Source organism: Bubalus bubalis, chromosome 11, assembly GCF_019923935.1.
Source record: "Bubalus bubalis isolate 160015118507 breed Murrah chromosome 11, NDDB_SH_1, whole genome shotgun sequence".
In the NCBI taxonomy this organism is placed as follows: Eukaryota; Metazoa; Chordata; class Mammalia; order Artiodactyla; family Bovidae; genus Bubalus; species Bubalus bubalis.
In genome coordinates this window covers 64,947,658-64,966,807 of record NC_059167.1, presented here as the reverse complement: position 1 = coordinate 64,966,807, position 19,150 = coordinate 64,947,658, and the positions used below count along the sequence as shown (strand labels likewise).

Here is a 19,150-nt window from a genome sequence, read left to right as displayed (position 1 = left end):
GTCTCCCATGCTGCAGGTGGATTCTTTACCAGCTGACCCACAAGGGAAGCCCAAGAATACTGGAGTGGAGTGTCAATTCATTTTTTAAAAAAGGAACCAACAACAACAACAACAACAAAAAAGGAACCAACATAGTTCAAAAAAGACAGCAATTTTCAAAAATTGGTGTAGGAATAATTAGATATCCTAATGGAAAAAAATTAACTTCAACCTATACTTCATACCATACACAAAAATTAATTTGAAATGGATCACAGATTTAAAGGTAATAACTAAAACTGTAAAATTTCTTGACAAAAACATAGAAGAAAACTCTTTGACACCCTCTGGGAGGGCAAAGATTTCTTGGACAGGGCACAAAAAACGCTAACCATGAAAAAAAATGGATAAAACAGAATTAATCAAAATTAAAACTTTCTGTTCCTCAAAATAAACATGAGTAACTGGTATCCAGTTCTGCTACTTACTGTGCATTTTTCAAATTTTCATACAATCAAACTGTGAAAGATAAATTTTAGAACAGATATATATTAAAATGAACACATCCCTACTTCTTAAATTGAGCTACCGCTTCTATGAAATTACACAGAAATAGGAGGCAACTATGAAGTATATTTATCATATACTAACCCAACTTGCCAACAGAGGATAGAGCACCCACCCACAGCTATCTACATAGCTAAAGTCCCGGCCCTTTTAGCACAGGAATACCCTGATCCAAAGAAGTAAGACTGACTCTTCAGGCCATTGGGTAGTGTTACTGAAGTGAAAACTATCAAGGGAAATGAAAAAATCCTAGAAAAAATAATAGGGATGGAAAACTAGGACTCTTCAGTCTTTAAAAACAAAGGCTAGATAACATTATAAAATCATTAAGAGTTCTGACACGGTGAACACACACTTGTTCGCTATATCTTAAATAACAGGTGCCCCTTTGAAGTGTAAAAAACAATTTTCAGGACAAAGAAAAGGAATCAGAAATCTATCCAACTATGATAAACTCATAAAACTTGTCTAAGGAGTTTTATAAGCTGACATACAATTAGAATTAATCATTAACAGGGGAAAGGCATAAATCGAGAGACTGCAAATGACATATGCACAGTATTATATACATAAAATAGGTAACAAATAAGAACCTACTGTATAGCACAGGGAATTTTACTCAGTACTCTGTAATGGCCTATATGGGAAAAGAATCTAAAGAAAGAGTGGATATATGTGCATGTGTGTGTGTGCGTATATATACATATGTGTATATATATATACACATATGTATATACACATAAAATAGGTAACAAATAAGAACCTACTGTATAGCACAGGGAATTCTACTCAGTACTCTGTAATGGCCTATATGGGAAAAGAATCTAAAGAAAGAGTGGATATATGTGCATGTGTGTGTGTGTGCGTATATATACATATGTATATATATATACACATATGTATATACACATAAAATAGGTAACAAATAAGAACCTACTGTATAGCACAGGGAACTCTACTCAATACTCTGTAATGGCCTATATGGGAAAAGAATCTAAAGAAAGAGTGGATATATGTGCGTGTGTGTGTGTATATACACATATGTGTATATATATATATACACATAAAACTGATTCACTTTGTGTATACCTGAAACTAACACATTATAAATCAACTATACTCCAATAAAAAAATTTTTTTTTAAAAATTTACATAAAGTTCCATCATAAGTAACTAAGGAAAGTTCTAGATATTTGATTATATATAAGGCTGAGTTTGCTCTCCTGAAGCTCAATATGCCTCCATAAGTTCAACTCTATAAAACTTTATATAAAACATATTATATTAAAATTAGGTCTTATTGTAGAAATTAAATTAGCCTGTCCTCTCAGAAGGACAATTTTAATAATTATTAAAATTTTTAATTTATATAAACTTTGACTCAGAAATTCCCACTTCGAGGAATCTGTTCCTCAGATAATCTCAAATATGTAAAAAGAAATATATACAAGTATTTTATTTGCAGGATTATTATAATAGTAAAAGGCTAGAAACAACTTAAATGTCCCATAACAAAAGCTGAATAAATCATGGCACATAAATTCAATGCAGCCATTATAAAAAAGAGAGGGAGCACAGGTTTAAATGTACTAATATAAAATATTCTTCAAGCTATACGGTTAAATAAAAAGCAAACAGTACAAAACAGTGAAAACTGTATGCTACCATTTATAAAGAAAGACGTGAAGAGAAGGAGATATATCAGTGTATGCTTACATGAGAGTAGACAATCTTTGAAAGGGTTCAAAATACATTGTTAACAGCAAAAACAGGCCTCTATTTATTTTTCACTGTATAAACATTTTTACTATTTAATTTTTTTTACATATGTATTATCTATCAAAAATCATTTTAAAGTTTTTTCTATCTATACATTTCATGTACAAAGTTATTCATAACAGGAAAAAAATCTGAATGTCCATCAATAAGGGAATAGTTTAAAGAAATGGTGGAATCTATCATTTAATCAGACCTGCTGCTGCTGCTGCTAAGTCACTTCAGTCGTGTCCGACTCTGTGCGACCCCATAGACGGCAGCCCACCAGGCTTCCCATCCCTGGGATTCTCCAGGCAAGAACACTGGAGTGGGTTGCCATTTCCTTCTCCAATGCATGAAAGTGAAAAGTGAAAGTGAAGTCGCTCAGTCGTGTCCGACTCTAGCGACCCCATGACTGCAGCCTACCAGGCTCCTCCGCCCATGGGATTTTCTAGGCAAAACTGTAAAAAAATATATATATATTCCATTGTGTCCACTATTTGACTTGTAACTGTGAAAAAACAAGGCCACCTAAATGTTTATCATTAAAGGGTACATCCATAGTACTATATGCAATCAGAAGGTCATAAAATACTGTAGACTGAAAAAAGCAAGTTTAAAATAATATAATTTCATTTTTGTAAAAGCAAAAACAAACCTCTAAATGATATTTATACATTTCTATACATTTGAGTTTCCTAATTCAACATGTACATCAATGTAGAGATATATGTATACATCCGTATAGATACATGTATCATTGTTTCCTAAACACAGAATAAGTCTCTAGAAAGAGAAACATCAAATTGTTAACAGTGGTTATATGGAGAACTGAGGGGAAAAGAACTGAGGGAAAGGTCTCAGAATTTTCACTTTTCACTGTAAACAATGTTACACTGTTTGACCTTGTTTGACAAGTGTCAATAATGCAATCAAGAGGGGAGGAAAAAAAACTCTAAAACAACCATAGGAGATACATCCATTGCTGCTGCTAAGTCACTTCAGTTGTGTCCGACTCTGTGTGACCCCATATACAGCAGCCCACCAGGCTCCGCCGTCCCTGGGATCTTCCAGGCAAGAACACGAGTGGGTTGCCATTTCCTTCTCCAATGCATGCAAGTGAAAAGTGAAAGTGAAGTTCCTCAGTCGTGTCTGACCTTCAGCAACCCCATGGAGTGCAGCCTACCAGGCTCCTCCATCCATGGGATTTTCCAGGCAGGAGTACTGGAGTGGGGTGCCATTGCCTTCTCCAGATACATCCATTAAAATGATGCAAAAAAGTCTCAAAATGTCTCCCTTTAAGATGCTTATTAAGAACAAAGGGAAAAGGTAGTAACTATAGAGGAAACTTGCAGATACCAACTTAACAAAGTGATTAAGATAAATATCACCAGTAATAAGAAATACTGATATCAAGAATCCCTTAATGATATACTGAGGATATGGTACCATTTTTGTTATTCTTGCCAAAAACATATACCCTCCTTCCAAACGTAAGAGAATATCCTACCCAAACTGGGAACATTGTACAAAGTAACTGCTCAATATTCTTGAGCTCTTGCTGAGGTCATTAAAAATAAGGAAAAATCAAGACACTGTTAAAAACTGAAAGGAGACTATGGAGAAACTGGGACAGACTGTTACATACTGGGACAGACTGTTACATACTGGATGAAACAGGTGGGAGGTAAGGTGGGAACCTTGATAGGATCTGGGAACAAAAGAAGGACATTAGTAGGAAAACTGGTAAAATTTGAATAAGGACTGTTGTTTAGTTTGTAGAAATATTAACTTCCTAACCCTAATAACTGGAGAAGGAAATGGCAACCCACTCCAGTGTTCTTGCCTGGAGAATCCCAGGGACAGGGGAGACTGGTGGGCTGCCGTCTCTGGGGTCACACAGAGTCGGACACAACTGAAGTGACGCAGCAGCAGCAGCAGCAACCCTAATAACTGTACTATTTTATGTGAGATGCTAACATTAGGGGATACAGGGGTTAGGGATATAATGGAACTGCCTGTGCTATTTTTGTAAGTTTTCTTAAAGTCTAAAATGAGTTCAAAATAAGAAGTTTGAAAAAGAGAGATGATATTGAAGATGTCTATTTCCACCTAGTGGAAAGGCAGTAAAGATATACAGTACATTAAAGTAGGTTACAAAGTAGCATGTATAAAATCTCATTTGGTTATATACTATATATATTAAAATGGGGAAAATTTAGTAGGAATATATACCAAAATGTTAACAGTAGTGAGCAGTGGGATTTTAGCATATTTTCATGGAATTTATTTGTATGTTTGCTTACCTAATAACAATAATATCTTTACAGCGATTCCATATTTTGGGAGCAATTTTTTAATTATAAAATTAAAAATATTTTACTAAAACCTTTTTTAAAAAAACCAACTATACCTTCCAATATTCTAACTTCAATTTTTATAGGGCACTGACAAACAAACAACTCATGTTTGCATACCTGACAATAACTATAACTAGAAGATTTAACATTCTATGTCGTACCTGAAATTCTTTTCTTCAGAGAGCATTTTTTAAAAAATTCTCTATATATTCAGTACTATACACCAAAAACCTTTTTCTGTCCTATCTAATTATGGAAGGCACAGAACTAGTTTCTAATCTAGTTTTCAAGAATGTTTTTAAGAACATGAGAAGCTTGAGAATCACCAAAACCTCAGGGATCTATTCTGGTTCAATTACTTCATTTAAAACTGAGTTATAAGGAAAAAGTAAACTGGCTTGTCCAAGACTGAATACTAATTATCAGGGTCAGGAACAGAACTTAGGTATTCTGACTCTCAGAGTTCAGTGCTCATTCTACTTAATCAAATATAAATACATAATTCATTTAAATTTACCCATAAGACTTGATCAATTTCACTTTAATAGTAAAACAAACAAAAAAAAACTTTGCCTTCTTTTTAAAATTTCCCTCTAAATAAAGCCTCTTTAGCTAACAAATGCCTAACATTCATGGATACCACTAAATGTTCTTAAATTTTATTTCTGTCATTACACATCTCAGTCTGAGGAACTAACGTTGTAAAATGCTATCTTTATAGAACTGGCTGATTTGGATAGAATCTCTGGGTGTTGATGCCTTCAACACCTTCTCCACTGACTTTACCACTAGCTCTCTATCCTTCTACCTCACCTCTTCCTTAAAGTCTATTTAGCTCTAAACTCACCTCCATGAATACTTCACTAACCAACCTAAGGAAATTTCTCTCTCCCATATGTCCAATACAGCACTAACTAAAGGAGGTACACATTCAGAACCTACATCTTTGCTAGATAACATTTTTTTTGTTTTTGTTTGTGAAGTCACGTCGGTCATGTGCAACTCTGTGCGACTCCATAGACAGCAGCCCACCAAGCTCCCCCGTCCCCGGGATTCTCCAGGCAAGAACACTGGAGTGGGTTGCCATTTCCTTCTCCAACGCATGAAAGTGAAAAGCGAAAGTGAAATCGCTCAGTCGTGTCTGACTCAGTGAACCCATGGACTGCAGCTTACCAGGCTCCTCCGTCCATGGGATTTTCCAGGCAAGAGTACTGGAGTGGGGTGCCATTGCCTTCTCCGGCTAGATAACATTGTTACTTTTAAATGCGGACATCAAGCCCCTTCAACCAGACTGTTAGCTCTCTGAAGGAAGGTTCTTTCCTTCCAAATCCTTGTATCCCCACAAGCCTATCTCAAGTACAAGTTCTCAGTCATTGCTGAAAGTTATGGACTTCTTACCAGAGAGAACAAAGCAAGTAACATTAAACCTTCCAAAACTGTTTACAAAATTTTTACAGAAGATAAAGTACAATTATACTGTTTCACAAAAAATTCTCTCCTAAATGGCTGCCACAACTATGAAAACCTTTTTTCAGCTAAGGTTTCTTTCTTTTTTTCCTTGATAAGAAAAACTATTCAGGATGTACTTTCCTGAGTGACATGTTCAGAATTACTGGTGACTGAAGTAGGTTTGATTTTGTTCTTTGGTTGGTTGCTTTTAGTAGTTTCTCCAATTTGAGACATGATTAAGAATTTTAAATGTTCATATTCAGGGGAAAAAACATTTTTTTTCAATATTTAGATAAGGAAAGACTTTCCTAATTGACTGTTCTGTGAAAACAAGTTCTCACACACTTAAATTCTCAAACATTCCAAATATTTTCCTTGTCCCCATGGAGATTAAAGATATTCTTTCAACTCTGACCCAGGGACTGGGATGCCTATTTGGGAACATCAGTCTGAAAACGGAACTTACTTTAAGTATACTAGTTCCCTTTTGTTCAAATCACAACTTACGCTTCCTGAGATAACTGATGGACATCAACAGTATTCAGAGGGCCAGTAATTCTGTTCCTAATCCCCCTGATTTAAAGGCATAACAAAATCTGGAGCTTGCAGAATTGTTCATAGCAAGTACTGGATTTGTAACTGGAACACCTCTAGGAACCAAGAAAATTTTTGGTTACACTAAAATTTTTTGTAATACTATCTGAAAGATTTATGAAGTTTAAAAACAAGCAAACAACAAAAACCCTAGTTCACTCACTTATCCCATAGGGAAATTGTCTATATCTGATAATCAGCTCCCTAAGCCTGTCTGAAGACTTCCTCTCAGCTAGTTTCCATTCTTACAGCCCAAATTAAACCAAAATCTACCTTCCTGTAACTTTTAAGTTATGCTGCCTGAAATAATCCAATACAAATTACTCTACTCTTTCACCCAACAACCTATCAAAGAAACGAAGATAATAAATATTAACTCCCATTAGTCTCTTTATTCCAGGGCTAAAAACAGTAATGTAGAAACCAAAGAAAACTTGCTCATTCCTAGAAATGAAATTTAGCCATCCATAAAGACGTGGTATCCAGACCACACTCCATGTTGATTACTCTTTCACAGAACATGTAAAATATGCTTCTGTATTTCCCTTATCCTGGACACTCAGCTGCTTAAAGAGGTTTCTTTTTTTTTGCTTGCTTTCTTTGTTTTGGCAGTCATATCATGTTATGACTTAGTAAGTTTGCAAAAAACTAAAACCCTCAAACCAGTCACATACATGAGATTTAGTCCTACACACAAATACGCAGTCCTAGACATAAGGCTTTATTTTCATGGCAATTAAATCTCACCTTGTTAGTTTTAATGCAATATCTAGCCTAAGGAGATTTTGTATGTGTGTGTGTCCTATAATATTATTATATCTGTTAAGCCTTATATTGTTTGTAAATATGGTATGTCTACTATGTCTTCAAGGCATTGATAAAATTGTTGTTTTGTTGTTGTTGTTGAGTTGCTAACTCATGTCCAATTCTCTTGTGAGCCCATGGACTGTAGCCCACCAGGCTCCTCTGTCCATGGGATTTCCCAGACAAGAATACTGGAGTGGATTGCCATTTCCTTTTCCAGAGGATCTTCCTGATCCAGGGATCAAACCCAGGTCTCCTGCATTGGCAAGAGGATTCTTTACCACTAAGCCATTAGCCAGAATCAAATGTACAGTAAGTGTGACAAATAAGGCCCCTCTCTCTTCTTCCCTGTTGAAATAATTTACATATATGCATGCTGTCAGAATTCAGTCTTTGAAAGCATCCCATCCCTCCTAAGCCATTCTCTTCCCTTTTTTCTCTGACCATAGGTTCATGCTCCAATTTTCAAAGCTCTCCTTAAAGTCTCTGGATGAATGAAATCTGGTTTCCTACACTATGGGGTACATATCTCATATTCTCTTTCTACTGTGTTGAATTAATATTTTCAAATAAACTAAAATTCTTTCTCAGAGTATGTGTATATAAAAACACACATGGATAAATTAACAGATTTTCCCTCCTGTGTCTAAAGTCATTTCTAGCTTATCCAACTATACCAAAAGTTCAAAGGATTTGTAAAAGGCAGTCCATAAAGACACATTAAGTGGTTATAGCCCTACTCCTCCAAATAAGTCAGAGACTTCATTCTGAAGAACAGCATTAAGTAAATTATTTGAAGGAGAATTATATTTAAGTGATGAACAGCAAACTCCATTCTGGACAGGGCCTATGTCATTCCTGAATAGCAAGTAGGCACTTAGAGAAGCACAATAACTCTTCTGAGCCTTTCAGTAGCATTTATTCAGTACACTGTATTTCCATAAGCAGTGAGCTTACTACAGAGTGTAACATTAAAAAAAAAAAAAAAGGACTATACCAAATGGTTTTAAATAACAGACTCACCAAATAACTATTGGTTATTCAACAGGAGGTATGTAAATCACATTATCTTGGAAGAACACATAGGAGTTCATAGGAATCATTTGGGACTAAAGAGGCCTTAATAGTCTGTTTTAAGCCATCTGAGTTAAAAGCTTAGAGAAAACTGTTTCACAGAGTCCAACATATGATTAACGCCTTCAGAGAAATCTAAGGTAACCCTCAAAGCCAGTACACATAAAGAAAGGATGGGCAGATACTACACTGGTTTATCCTGTGTCACTGATTTATACACACATCTAGCCAGACAGACTCTCTATGCACTGCTGAGAATAAAAACCTCTTTATTTGCAGGACAATGTCTGTTATTAAACATAAGCAGTCACTCTCAAGCACCAGCTCATCTATAGTAAGTTACTAGAAGGACTGAAGCTGTCACTCTTGACTTGTAGTTTTAGAATTTCATTTATGACTCTACAGAATTTGGTACTGAAAATCAGAATTTTCCCTAGCTGTCTACAACAGAAATTAGGAGACGCTTATGGAAAAAAAGCAACAGGCACTAGGCCCTGCTATGATCTGGTGGGAAAGGGCTTAAGTCTGGACTCCATAGACTTTGGTTTTTATCTTTGTCTTCTTACTCTGTGTTCTTACTACAGAAAGCTGTGCTCTGGCCTAAAACAATAGATACAAATGTCTAAGGAAAAATGTCTCCACACTGAAAATGGTATATAACTTCTCACTCCTTCTTCTCTCAACATTTTAGCGTCAAATATCAACAAAAGACTATGTTATCTTTTAAAGATCCCCTACACACATGAGGGGAACGTGTGTAGGGGATCAAGAAACACCTGGGGTAACAGGCAAATTTGGCCTTAGAATACGAAATGAAGCAGGGCAAAGGCTAATAGAGTTTTGTCAAGATAACGCACTGGTCATAGCAAACATCCTCTTCCAACAACACAAGAGAAGACTCTACACATAGACATCACCAGATGGTCAACACCAAAATCAGCCAAAGATGGAGAAGCTCTATACAGTCAGCACAAACAAGACCAGGAGCTGACTGTGGCTCAGATCATGAACTCCTTATTGCTAAATTCAGACTTAAATTGAACAAAGTAGGGAAAACCACTAGACCATTCAGGTATGAACTAAATCAAATCCCTTATGATTATACAGTGGAAGTGAGAAATAGACTCAAGGGACTAGACCTGATAGAGTGCCTGATGAACTATGGACTGAGGTTCGTGACACTGTACAGGAGACAGGGATCAAGAATATTCCCATGGAAAAGAAATGCAAAAAACCAAAATGGCTGTCTGGGGAGGCCTTACAAATAGCTGTGAAAAGAAGAGAGGTGAAAAGCAAAGGAGAAAAGGAAAGATATAAGCATCTGAATGCAGAGTTCCAAAAAATAGCAAGGAGAGATAAGAAAGCCTTCCTCAGCGATCAATGCAAAGAAATAGAGGAAAACAACAGAATGGGAAAGACTAGAGATCTCTTCAAGAAAACTAGAGATACCAAGGGAACATTTCATGCAAAGATGGGCTCAATAAAGGACAGAAATGGTATGGACCTAACAGAAGCAGAAGATATTAAGAGGTGGCAAGAATACACACAAGAACTGTACAAAAAAGATCCTCACGATCCAGATAATCATGATGGTGTGATCACTCACTTAGAGCCAGACATCCTGGAATGGGAAGTCAAGTAGGCCTCAGGAAGCGTCACTACAAACAAAGCTAGTGGAGGTGATGGAATTCCAGTTCAGCTATTTCAAATCCTGAAAGATGATGCTGTGAAAGTGTTGCACTCAATATGCCAGCAAATTTGGAAAACTCAGCAGTGGCCACAGGACTGGAAAAGGTCAGTTTTCATTCCAATCCCAAAGAAAGGCAATGCCAAAGAACGCTCAAACTACCACACAATTGCACTCATCTCACACGCTAGTAAAGTAATGCTCAAAATTCTCCAAGCCAGGCTTCAGCAATACGTGAACCATGAACTTCCAGATGTTCAAGCTGGCTTTAGAAAAGGCAGAGGAACCAGAGATCAAATTGCCAACATGTGCTGGATCATTGAAAAAGAGAGTTCCAGAAAAACATCTATTTCTGCTTTATTGACTATGCCAAAGCCTTTGACTGTGTGAATCACAATAAACCGTGGAAAATTCTGAAAGAGATGGGAATACCAGACCACCTGACCTGCACCTTGAGAAACCTGTATGCAGGTCAGGAAGCAACAGTTAGAACTGGACATGGAACAACAGACTGGTTCCAAATTGGGAAAGGAGTACGTCAAGGCTGTATATTGTCACCCTGCTTATTTAACTTACATGCAGAATACATCATGAGAAACGCTGGGCTGGAGGAAGCACAAGCTGGAATCAAGATTGCTGGGAGAAATATCAATAGCCTCAGAGATGCAGATGACACCACCCTTATGGCAGAAAGTGAAGAGGAACTAAAAAGCCTCTTGATGAAAGTGAAAGAAAGTGAAAAAGTTGGCTTAAAGCTCAACATTCAGATAAGTAAGATCATGGCATCTGGTCCTATCACTTCATGGCAAATAGATGGGGAAACAGTGGAAAAAGTGTCAGACTTTATTTTTTTGGGGCTCCAAAATCACTGCAGATGGCGATTGCAGCCATGAAACTAAAAGACACTTACTCCTTAGAAGGAAAGTTATGACCAACCTAGACAGTATATTAAAAAACAGAGACATTACTTTGCCAATAAAGGTCCGTCTAGTCAAGCCTATAGTTTTTCCAGTAGTCATGTACGGATATTAGAATTGGGCTGTAAAGAAAGCTGAGTGCTGAAGAATTGATGCTTTTGAAGTGTGGTGTTGGAGAAGACTCTTGAGAGTCCCTTACATTGCAAGGAGATCCAACCAGTCCATCCTAAAGGAGATCAGTCCTGGGTGTTGACTGGAAGGACTGATGTTGAAGTTGAAACTCCCAATACTTTGGCCACCTGATGTGAAGAGCTGACTCATTTGAAAAGACCCTGATGCTGGGAAAGACTGAGGTCAGGAGGAGAAGGGGACGACAGAGGATGAGATGGTTGTATGGCATCACCAACTCAATGGACATGAGTCTGGGTAAACTCCGGGAGTTGGTGATGGACAGGGAGGTCTGGCGGGCTACAGTCCATGGGGTTGCAGAGTTGGACATGACTGAGTGACTGAACTGAACTGAACATTCTAATTGCATGTTATATGACGTCAGAAATTTGAGAAACTTCATGCCTGTTGATAGCAATATAACAAAAAACAAACTTTCTAAGAAGGAAGCTTGATATAAGTAAAATAGATATAATAATACACAGGGACAAGACTCTAATGGAATTGGTATGATTTCTTAAACCTCTGTAACTGTTCCATATTTATTATTTTTGTTTTCCCCTGCCTCCCAATGGTGATTTAAATTCAAATTATTTAAATATTAAAGAATCTCTGTGCCTGTTTTGCTTAATGAAAAAGAATAAGTAAACTGGAAAGCTTGTATCTTACTCCACAGTCAGGATAAAATTGAAGATGATATTTTTAAAAAGAACAGGAAAGTAGGAAGATGTCTGGCGTCCTAGAGTAGGCAGACAGATCCAAGCCAAAAAAGTAATCCAGAGGCTTACCAGTCACAGGTCTTCATTCACCCTCTCTTGTACTAAAGTTTGAGCACTTACCAGTGTCTCTAGAGTGTGAATAATCTGAGGCTACTACATTTCTCTTGTCATCTACCTGCTGCTGCTGCTGCTAAGTCGCTTCAGTAGTGTCCGACTCTGTGTGACACCATAGACGGCAGCCCACCAGGCTCCCCCGTCCCTGGGATTCTCCAGGCAAGAACACTGGAGTGGGTTGCCATTTCCTTCTCCAATGCATGAAAGTGAAAAGTGAAGGCGAAGTCGCTCAGTCGTGTCCGACTCTTAGCGACCCCATGAACTGCAGCTCACCAGGATTTTCCAGGCAAGAGTACTGGAGTGGGGGTGCCATTGCCTTCTCCGGTCATCTACCTACGATCTTGCAAAACTCAAAGTCTTGCCCAAAGAAATCTAATGTATCTTGATGAGTCTGCAATATAATTCCAGCTGGACTTCTGTACCATTATCTACTGTTCTAAGTAAATCCAGTCTAGACTGATGAGGTTTTATTGCATCACCTGCAAGGAATTAACATATCAAAGCTTTAAATAAATGCTTGTCATCTTTAGCAACACAAAACTACAGTAACACTTCTGACCACAGCACAGTTTCTCCACTCCTTTAAAGATGTAAAATGTACAGGTTTACATTATGATCAGATGTTTCAGCTGCTTCTAAAGTTTCCCTATCTTCTCATTTCTTATCATCCCAAACATATGCTTCCTTCTTTAACAGGGTGAAATGAGGCTGAACTGCTACTTGGGTTAGAGGATGGTTGCAAGCACTGCCCTAGCTGATGGCCAAACCCTTATTCCAACTTCTTCCCCACCTGATTTTTATCTTCCAGCCAGTCTCTTCCGTCCCTGAAGTGGACTCTTATTTCTGGAGCTCACTCTGTTCTCTCATAAAACAAAACTCAAGTGTCTGCAGGGGTAAAATACTTTAAAAAGTGCTTTTATTAAAACTGCAAACCAAAGACACATCAGAAAGAAGTGCACATCCCACACAAAGGCCAATCAATAAAACTCAACATCAAGCAGTGACCAATATTTGAGTATTTTCTATGTTATCTCCCCACTAGGTGCCTGGGGACATCCAGAACATTCCCAAGTGTTGCCCCCTACCTCTTATCCTCCTTAGTCAGCTTTCTCCCTGTAGTCAGACTATTGACTCAAATTTACTATCTCTGCCTTCTCGTCCCCCGCCCGCCCCCGCACCCTCACAAAAGATAAGGGAAAAGTGTAGAAGCCGATATTAATTAATGGCATCGCTCTGACCTGAAATGTCTGAACATCTCTTTTTCACCTTAAAAAACAAAGGCAGAAGACGGGTTTCTCCACTGAGGACTGGGCCTGGGTTCTAAAGATACAACGATGTGCTACCCACCGTATCTTGACATGAGTTGACAGTGGGAGCATTGCCTGCCACTATCAGGCCCCACCCAGGCAGCTATGCAATACAATACTAGGTGCTGCGTCCTGGACTCCTGTCGTCAGGAGGGGTTAACACTGCGTCTATCGGAAAATGGCTCGTCCTCCAAAACCCCCATACCAGATCATCTAATAACATTACTATTTCTTTCCACGTCAGGAGAGAGACATGCTTGAACTTGTCAAAGCTAATAAATTACAAAGTCATTATATTCCAGAGACCTGCCCGGCAGGAAGTTGAGTGATGACTAACTTTTTATTCTGTGACTTCCATCCAGATCAATCCATACGACTCCCCATTCCCGTAGCTACCATAAAGGGTGAAGCCCCACATCCTCGTGAGCGCGGTAAGAAGGGACTGGGGCGGGGGTGGGGGCGGGGGTAGGTTACAAAAGGAACTGGCCTTCAGGGACTTACAGACGCCAGTTGCTGAGGGGTCTGCGGCAACTCCGTGCTGATTTCCATCCTCTCTGTGTCCCCAGCCTCCTCGTCCGCCATCTTGAGGGAAACTGACGCCCGCAGTTCCAGACCCCTTGCCAAAGGCGAGTGGAAACCTGTGGCCGGTCCCAGAGACAAGGGGCGACACTTTTACGACGGCCCCTGAAGTTGGGTTTGACGCAGAATCAAAGAGCGACTTCCGGTCCGCTTCCCGGAAGCAGGCGTCACGGCTTATGCGGCTAGAGGCTTCCCCTGTTTTCTTAGTTACGGGGCTTGGTGGCTAAGTGAATGAGTGTATTGCTGGTTTCGATGCTGGGAACTGTTGCATCTACAAGGTAAAAAGCAAATTCAACGTTATGAAAGGAAAAAAAAAAAACAAAAACTGTAGAAGCTAAGTGAGAACCCGCCATGGGTCTCTTCCTGGTTGGGTTGTTGTGGGCGTGTTTTGCTTCCCGAAATACGTGCACTGGTTCTCCAGAGCCCTCAAAAATGAAAAACAAACAAACAAACAAACAACAACACTCAAAAGTTAAGCTCTGTTTAGGAATGTAACCTGTGGGCACTTGCACATGCGCGCAAGAAAGCTTGTACCCCAGCAGTTCTTGGGAGAGATGGAAGAAATAACGAAAAATTGGAAACGTAGTCATTCATCGGTAGAGGAAAGACGAAATAAACGTGATATGTCCGCATTATGGAACATCACGTAGCTCTTAAAAAGAACAGAGTAGCTCTATGTGATACAGTAAAGATAAATGGGAGGGGAAAGCAATGAAATTGTCGCAAACCATGTTTTGGCGCTTAGCTACATTTTGCTGCTGCTGCTACTAAGTCGCTTCAGTCGTGTCCGACTCTGTGCGACCCCATAGACGGAAGCCCACCAGGCTCCCCCGTCCCTGGGATTCTCCAGGCAAGAACATTGGAATGGGCTGCCGTTTACTTCTCCAATACATGAAAGTGAAAAGTGAAAGTGAAGTCACTCAGTCGTGTCCTGACTCGTAGCGACCCCATGGACTGCAGCCTACCGGGCTCCTCAGTCCATGGGATTTTCCAGGCAAGAGTACTGGAGTGGGTTGCCATTGCCTTCTAAGTAGCTGTATTTTAAATGAAAAAGAAACAGTGTTGAAAGGGAACAGAGCAAACCATCAACGATTCTGAGAAACAGACGAGTCTTCTGTAGTGTACTAAATTGTTGACAAATTAAGTAATTTTAAAATGTATTTTTTAACAAAAGGAAAAAATAAAGCTCCTAACGCTTGAGAAACCTATATGCAGGTCAGGAAGCAACAGTTAGAACTGGACATGGAACAACAGACTGGTTCCAATAGGAAAAGGAGTACATCAAGGCTGTATATTGTCACCCTGCTTATTTAACTTCTATGCAGAGTACATCATGAGAAACCCTGAGCTGGAAGAAGCACAAGCTGGAATGAAGATTGCTGGGAGAAATATCAATAACCTCAGATATGCAGACGACACCACCCTTATGGCAGAAAGTGAAGAGGAACTAAAAAGCCTCTTGATGAAAGTGAAAGAGGAGAGTGAAAAAGTTGTCTTAAAGCTCAACATTCAGAAAATGAAGATCATGGCACCTGGTCCCATCACTTCATGGGAAATAGATGGGGAAAGAGTGGAAACAGTGTCAGACTTTATTTTTTGGGGCTCCAAAATCACTGCAGATGGTGATTGCAGCCATGAAATTAAAAGACGCTTACTCCTGGGAAGGAAAGTTATGACCAACCTACATAGCATATTCAAAAGCAGACATTACTTTGCCAACAAAGGTCCGTCTAGTCAAGGCTATGGTTTTTCCAGTGGTCATGTATGGATGTGAGAGTTGGACTGTGAAGAAAGCTGAGCGCCGAAGAATTGATGCTTTTGAACTGTGGTGTTGGAGAAGACTCTTGAGAGTCCCTTGGACTGCAAGGAGATCTAACCAGTCCATTCTGAAGGAGATCAGCACTGGAATTTCTTTGGAAGGACTGATGTTAAAGCTGAAACTCCAGTACTTTGGCCACTTCATGGGAAGAGTTGACTCACTGGAAAAGACTCTGATGCTGGGAGTGATTGAGGGCAGGAGGAGAAGGGGACAAACAGAGGATGAGATGGCTGGATGGCATCACTGACTCGATGGATGTGAGTCTGAGTGAACTCCGGGAGTTGGTGATAGACTGGGAGGCCTGGCGTGCTGCGATTCATGGAGTCGCAAAGAGTCGGACACGACTGAGCGACTGAACTGAACTGAACGCTCTGGAAAGAATGAGTAGTAGTTAACTATTTGGGAAAAGATTAAATTAGATCTTTATCTCAAATAGTATATAAAAGTAAAGAATTGAGGTGTTAACTGCTTTAAGAAAGTAAAAAGTAAATACATTTTATAGTATTGGGATGGAGAAGGCTTTTTAAAGCATGACAGAAAAGCCAGAAAATATACAATATAGAAAATACTACAAGGCAGAAAATAGAGACAAATAATATAAAAAGACTGTGCATGCATGCATGCTAAGTGGCTTCAGTCATGTCCTACTCTGTGTGACCCCATGGACAGCAGCCCACCAGGCTTCTCTGTCCACAGGATTCTCCAGGCAAGAATACTGGAGTGGGTTGCCATTTACCTCTCGGATTTAATCACTGTCACGTCTAACTCTTTGGAACTCCGTGGACCATAGCCCACCAGGGTCCTCTGTCCATGGGATTTCCCAGGCAAGAATGCCATTTCCTTCTCCAAAAAGACTGGGTAGCTATTTTCAAAAAAGATGGGCAATTTCATTAAAATTAAAAATTTACACATAAAAGTAAACAAAATTTTAAAAGTGAAAAAAAACCTGGATAGAAATTCCTACACACTCAGACCAAAGGATACAATCCCAAGAAGGCTTCCAATTTTGAAATGGACAACATACATAAATACTCATCAATTTTTATAAATATATGAAAAAAACCTAACTAGTAAGTAAATAAATTCAAATTAAAGAAAAATGGAATTCACTTATTGCCTGTAAATTTGGTAACCTTTTTTTTTCTTAAAGATAATCACTGTTGTTGATAAGTGGAAGGGTACTTACATATTGTTATGTAAAATGCAAGTGTAAATTGGTAAACCTGCAGGAAAACAATGTGGCAATATTCAGGATTCTTTTTTTTTTTTTTTTGATGTATACTCCTTGGCTTGGCAGTTCTATTTTTAAGACTATATCCTGCAGAAATAATTCAGGATGCAAGTGAAGTTTTAGCTACATCATTATTGGCTGCTGCTGCTACTCAGTTTCTTCATAGTGTCCGACTCTATGCGACCCCATAGACGGCAGGCCACCAGGTTCCCCATCCCTGGAATTCTCCAGGCAAGAACACTGGACTGGGTTGCCATTTCCTTCTCCAGTGCATAAAAGTGAAAGTGAAGTCTCTCAGTTGTGTCCAACTCTTCGAGACCCCATGGACTGCAGCCTACCAGGCTCCTCCGCCCATGGGATTTTCCAGACAAGAGTACTGGAGTGGGGTGCCAGTGCCTTCTCCGGTCATTGGCAATGGAGAAAAATTACAAATAACTTAGATGCCCTCAATAAAGGACACTGGCTAAACTATGGTCACACATACAATGTAATACACTGCAGCCTTTAAACGTACTATAGAATGTTGGTTCTTAAAGTGTGGTCCACAGACCCCATGAGGGTTCCTAAGATTGGGAAAGTTTGTGAGGTAAAAACTTTTTGTGGTAATGGTGCAGAAGTTATGTGCCTTTTTTTAGAAAAACATGTTGGTATTTGTAATTACTGTTGCAGAAGCAATGGTGGTGAAACTGTTGGCCACAGCACAAAATAAAGGCAGTGACACCAACAGCAACTAGTCACCAAAGTCACTAGTCATTTCTCACCACCTTTCTTTCTCTTGCTTAAAAAGGATGGGGGTGGGGAGGGTGAGGAGCCTGTTTCCCTTAACAATGTTCTTGATACAACAGTAAAAATTACTAATTTTATTAAATCTCAATCTGATAGTCTTCTAATATTCTGTATAATGAACAGGGAAGTATACGTAAAGCTTTTCTGCTATATCTAAAGTGTTATGGTTGACTTGAAGAGAAGCACTTCTGTGATAGAGTTGCTAGCTGAACCAGCCACCTTTATCATGGAACACTATTTAAAACAGCTGACAGATAATCTACAGTTATTCAGACTTAGGTATTTGGCAGGCATTTTCTCAGATATGAAAAATAAGCCTTTCTCTTCAAGGAAGATACTTTTGTCTGCAATAAAATTCTAGCTTTCAAGTGAATATTTTGTGGAGAACTTGTGTCTGCTGCTGTGAATTTGACAAAGTCTTAGTTAATTTGGTGGGATATTAAAACATAATATTCTGTAGTACTATATAATGAAAAGTATTGAGATTTAGAAAATCCATATAAGTCAATGAACCAGTATTTTCTAAATGACAAATACAGGATGTTATGAAACCCAGCATGGGTAAAAGATCTGTTCAAATTGCTAAAGAGACTAGTAGAATTCAATGTTATGGAGTACAAAAATTTCAGATTCCACATTTAAGATTTTGCTGTTGGACCAGTTCTGGTGTAGCTTCAAAGAGTAATATCTACAGTTATTTGAAAACACACTCCTCCTTTTTCCAACTATGTATCTGTTTGAGGCCAGAGTGTCTTCATATCTTTGAACAAAAACAACATATTACAGTAGATTGAATGAAGAAACAGATATGAGAACCCAGTTGTCTTCTATTAAAAAGATTTGCAAAAATGTAAAACATGGCCACACTTTTTGTTTTGGAAAACCTGTTTTTCATTTACAAATGTTATTTATTTTAACATAAATGGGTGGTTTATTTTAAACAAATTGTTATTTGTAAATTTTACTCAGTTTTAGTTTCTAATACAGTAGATATCAACAGATCAACATAAATATAAAAATCTTGACTTATCTAAATTTTAAGAGTATAAAAAGATCTTGAGTCCACAATTTGAGAGCCACTGTCATAGAGGCATTCTTATTGACTTGGGATGATATTGGCCCAACATATTGTGTGGAAAAACCAAGTTGCTAAAACAGTATGATTCTATCTTGGTAAGACAAATGCACCTAGATATTTAATGAATACTAATCACCAAAATATTAATCTCAGTTACCCTGAA

The 19,150-nt window shown here is 38.5% G+C and overlaps 1 protein-coding gene across 3 annotated transcripts in view; it reads right to left on the bottom strand.

The window, feature by feature from the left end:
- The window catches only part of UBR1 (ubiquitin protein ligase E3 component n-recognin 1), a 160,235-nt gene extending 146,111 nt beyond the window's left edge, over positions 1 to 14,124 (bottom strand). For 2 of the 3 annotated variants that reach the window (XM_006066177.4, XR_006542864.2), the window contains exon 1: positions 13,996 to 14,124. In XM_006066177.4, coding sequence (XP_006066239.1) covers positions 13,996 to 14,076 — 81 coding nt within the window. In that variant the 5' untranslated portion in view covers positions 14,077 to 14,124. The remainder of the gene's footprint in view (positions 1 to 13,995) is intronic. The other variant, XM_044925139.2, reaches the window with a different exon arrangement.
- Between the last annotated feature and the right edge of the window lie 5,026 nt (positions 14,125 to 19,150).